The sequence below is a fragment of the Vulpes lagopus genome, chromosome 21 (assembly GCF_018345385.1).
Source record: "Vulpes lagopus strain Blue_001 chromosome 21, ASM1834538v1, whole genome shotgun sequence".
In the NCBI taxonomy this organism is placed as follows: domain Eukaryota; kingdom Metazoa; phylum Chordata; class Mammalia; order Carnivora; family Canidae; genus Vulpes; species Vulpes lagopus.
Genome location: NC_054844.1, coordinates 42,622,018 through 42,626,335, shown reverse-complemented (window position 1 = coordinate 42,626,335; position 4,318 = coordinate 42,622,018). Strand labels below are relative to the sequence as shown.

General features: G+C 56.4%; 1 protein-coding gene across 1 annotated transcript; it reads right to left on the bottom strand.

Moving 5' to 3' along the window:
• Nucleotides 1-1,379: 1,379 nt before the first annotated feature.
• On the bottom strand, nucleotides 1,380-3,984 carry ANKRD33 (ankyrin repeat domain 33). Its single transcript, XM_041735610.1, has 5 exons — nucleotides 3,820-3,984; nucleotides 3,473-3,602; nucleotides 3,186-3,293; nucleotides 2,787-2,789; nucleotides 1,380-2,104 (listed from the first exon to the last, which is right to left on the bottom strand). Exons 1-5 carry the CDS (start codon nucleotides 3,982-3,984, stop codon nucleotides 1,380-1,382), a joined length of 1,131 nt encoding a protein of 376 aa, XP_041591544.1.
• Nucleotides 3,985-4,318: the final 334 nt, after the last annotated feature.

Below are 4,318 nucleotides of genomic sequence, written 5' to 3'. Positions count from 1 at the left end.
ACAAATACCCAGGGGCGCCTGGCTGGCTCAGTCAGTGGAGCACGCAACTCTTAATCCCAGGGTTGTGAGTCTGAGCCCCGGGTTGGGTGTGGCCATTACTTAAAAATAGAATCTTAAAAAAAAAAAAAAAAACCCTGAGTCAAAAAAAATTGTAAATAAGGCACACACACAAAATTACTAAGTGCCTTTTCAAGAAATTTTAGATCATTGGCTAATAACCCCACCTATGGGTCATCTAGGGGAAGTAATTTTGTTTGACTTACTATTTACTCTTGATTGGGGCCCAGACTCGATTATATATAAAGTTAAGTGGTTAAGCTGTAGAAGATTGATAAATAGCAAATTATTTTTGTCTGGCAAAACCAAAAAGTGATGGTTTTGCCATGTAGGAGTTAACTTTTTTTGTACCTGCCTTTCCAATCTTTTTTTTTTTTTTTTTTGAAAAATTCTTTTACATACCTTTCCAACCTTATTCAAGCATTCTCCCCTCCACTGTCGGTAGTGGTTCTTTCTTTCCCTCCTTCGATCCCTCATTCACTAATAGTTCAACACATCCTGGCACTCACTATATGCTTGTATTAGTCAAGTTTATCTTGGTGCAAATTTTACTTTGACAAATTAAAAGTCACATGCCGTACACGCTGCTCCACCCCCCGACTATTTGCACTTAATGCATCCTGAAGGTAGTTTTCCATCAGAACATAAAGAGCTTCCCTGGGATCCCCGGGTGGCTCAGCGGTTTAGCGCCTGCCTCCAGCCCAGGGCATGATCCTGGAGTCCCAGGATCAAGTCCCGCGTCGGGCTCCCTGCATGGACCCTGCTTCTCCCTCTGCCTGTGTCTCTGCGCCCCCACCTCTGTGTCTCATGAATAAATAAATAAAATCTTGAGATCCCTGGGTGGCGCAGCGGTTTGGCGCGTGCCTTTGGCCCAGGGCGTGATCCTGGAGACTCGGGATCGAATCCCACGTCAGGCTCCCAGTGCATGGAGCCTGCTTCTCCCTCTGCCTATGTCTCTGCCTCTCTCTCTCTCTCACTGTGTGCCTATCATAAATAAATAAAATAAAATTAAAAAAAAAATAAAATAAATAATATCTTTAAAAAAAAAAAAAAAGAGCTTCCCTATCCTGTTTTACCACTGTGTGGAAGACCGCACAGGGATGTGCGGTAATTAAGCCCAGGATCAATGTAGCTAGTCCTCTAGCTCAGGTGATGGACACTTAGGTTGTTTCCACTCTTATGATCGCAAACAACACTGTATAAATAACGTCCTAGGTAGGTTAGAGTAGAATCATTTGCATGGAGGTGGGTGGGTAAGCAGAAGGGGCTCTAGAGGGCCGAGGAGCCTTAGGGAGGGCCCGATCCCCTGCTCCCAGCCTGGCCTAGCCCATCTTCCCCTGATTCTGTGCCCACCTAGCCTCCTCCTCCTGCCTCCTCCTCTCCAGCCTGAGCTCCTGGTATCTCCAGACAGGAAGGGCTAGCTTCTGAGTCTCTCGAGGCCTAAACTCTAGCTTGAACTGTCTGGGAGGTGAGGATGCCTTGGACAGGTGGATCTTGGGGGCCTGGGGCCTCGGGGTGCTACTGTCTCTGGGCTGTAGCCACTGAGGGCACACACTCAACATACCCTGACGGCTCTGGTAGGGGATGAGGACCCGGGAGCCAGGGACTACCTGGGGGGGCTGCGGGGCTGGGGGCGGGGGTGGGGCAGTGCCCAGCAGCTCTGGCACAGACTTGCTCCGGGTGCCCAGCGTAGGTGGGCAGTCCGGGCACAGAGTGTGGCAGGCGGTGGTGAGGAAGGGACTGGCCAGGCTGGTCGTGATGGTCACAAGATGGTCCAGGACCCCCCCCTCCTGCGGAGGTTGGGCAAAGGGGAGGCTCAGGGTGGCCTGCAGTCGCTCTAGGAGAGATGGGGCGGCCTGGGCCTGGGCCTGGGCCACAAGCCCGGGCAAGGCTGGCCACTCGGGCTGGTACTGCTGGCTGAGCTGCTCTATGCGCGGGCGCCGCAGCAGCTTCCGGATCCTCTGCACGGTGTCGAAGCTGTCCGTCAGCACTGCCCACTCCAGGGCCGTCTTGCCCCGAACAGGGTCCACCGCGGTCAGGTCAGCGCCTGGGAGGGGGCACGGGAGTGACATGGGGTGGGGACAGGGATCGGTGGCTTGCAGAAGGGCAGATTCTTTAGCAGCAGGACTGATTTGGGTTAGATTAAGGACCACAGAGTCCCATCCTGTTGCAGCTGGAATCTGGGAGCCGTCAGTGGCCACAGCCTCGGGCCACTTTATTAATATACAATAAAATTAAAGTCCAGAGAGTAGAAAAGGCGTCAGAGAGACCTGGTTGGAGGGGGCGGTCTCCAAACCTGGAGCAGAATAGGGACCTCCTGAGGCAAGGAAGGGATGGTGGGCAGGTTGGCGGAGGCCTGAGCTGTACCTGCTGGACAGGTAGAGGGGGGTCCTGCTGGCCCCACCCCCTTCTCTTCATCACCACAACCCTTTAATCTGGCGTGGGGAAATAGCAGCCACTTTGGGATAAAGGAGAGGTGAAAGTTTCCTCCCTCCTCACCCCAACACAGTCAGATGGGATAGGGAAAGGAAGAGTTGGAGGCTGGGGTTCCCCGGGGTGACCAACAGACGGCAAGCCCACCTCAGGGAATGGTGCAGGCCCAAGGCTGCATGAGCAGTGTGGACTTCACCCCAGAAAGACTCCACACGGCCACATGCCTCGACTACATATCATCGTGTCCCTTGGACCCTGGCTTGTCAGAGATGGAAGTCATCCCAGAGAAAGCCAACACCCTCATTATACTGGTAAGGCCCAGAGAGGGAAGCCATCTGCCCAGGGTCACTCAGCTGGCGGCAGAGCCAGGACTAGAACCCAAGGGTCTGGTTCCGGATATCAGGGTTTTTTGTTTTTTTCCAGCGGGTCTAGGTTATCCTCCCAAGCTTTCTTTTCTGAGACCAACATTCACAGTGTAAATAGAGCTGTCAGTAGCTGGGTTTTGCTGGTTGTGAGAAGCTCATGCACACTCCCCTCCTCCAGGAAGTCAGCCTAGGTTGATCCTCCATCTCCACCTGACAACTATCCAGCTGACTTAGCATCAGGCTGGAAGGCTTGCGGAGGGACTGGAGGTCACAAATCCCGGTCCAGGCCCCATGCACCTGCCATGAGGAGGGCAGCCACGCATTCCGAACGGTCCCGCATGGCGGCCTTCATCAGCGCTGTTAGCCCCCGCTGGTCCCGGCGCTCCAGGTCCAGGCCCGGGTAGTAGTTGAGCAGGAGACTCACCAGAGGCACATGGCCTGCAGGGCACCAAGGATGGGGCTTAGCTCTCCCCCAAAAGAGGGTGATGAAGCCCCAGACCCCCCGTCCACCAAACACAACAGTGTTTTGGGTGGGAGGGAGTTACACAAAAAGTAGGGGATTGTGACCCTGTGTGAAGGGGGGGACGTGGTGGGAGGTAAGGCCAACCGTGTCTCACCTGCTTGGGCAGCCAGCATGAGGGCTGTGTCCCCTTCTTTATCCTGCTGGTTCACATCGAGGAAAGGGCAGCGGCTGAGCAGGGCCACCACACTGCCGAAGCCGCGGTAGCAGGCGACCATGAGGCCTGTCTGGGGGAGGGGCAGCTCAGCCCCAGCGCGCTCCTCCAGGATCCCTTTGGGGGCCTGTGCCCTCTCAACCCACACCTCACCCGAGATGCCCCGGCCTCTGTTCAGTCCCACCCTCACCGCCTCCTTTCCTCCCAAGGATCCAGGAACCGGATGAGTGTCGTGTGGCGGGGACACAGAGATGCCCAAGCTGCCCTGGGAAACACCTGGGGTCGCTCACCCTCCCATTGCCATCCACCTGGGCAGCCTCTTCCGGGGAGACCCCACCGTCCAACGCGGCTTGGAGCTGGACAGGGTCATTGCGGACACAGGCCCAGTACAAGGCCCCCAGGCTGCAGCCCGAGGCAGGGGTCTCCGGGTCGGGGCAGGACGATGCCTCAGACATGGGGTGGGGGATGCTGTGCAACGGGCGGCTCCTCCTCTTCCAGCGCAGGGGTGGGAGGCTGGGGGCAGGGAGGGGGGACAAGAGGACAGAAGGCCCGTCCCTCCTCCTCACGCAGCTGGCATCTACAACACAGAATAGAAGGGAACGGGGTCTCCCTGGACCCCAGGGCAGCGCCCCAGCTCCCCATCCACCTTAGGGCAGGACAAGCTGTGGGCGGGAACCCTAAGAGGCAGAAGTAGTTGGTGGGGGGGGACCCCAGTAAGAGTCCAGCAGCCGGGGGGGTCTCCTCTCTCCCTCGGGGCCTTACCCGCGAGTGGGGGCTCCCTAGGAGGCA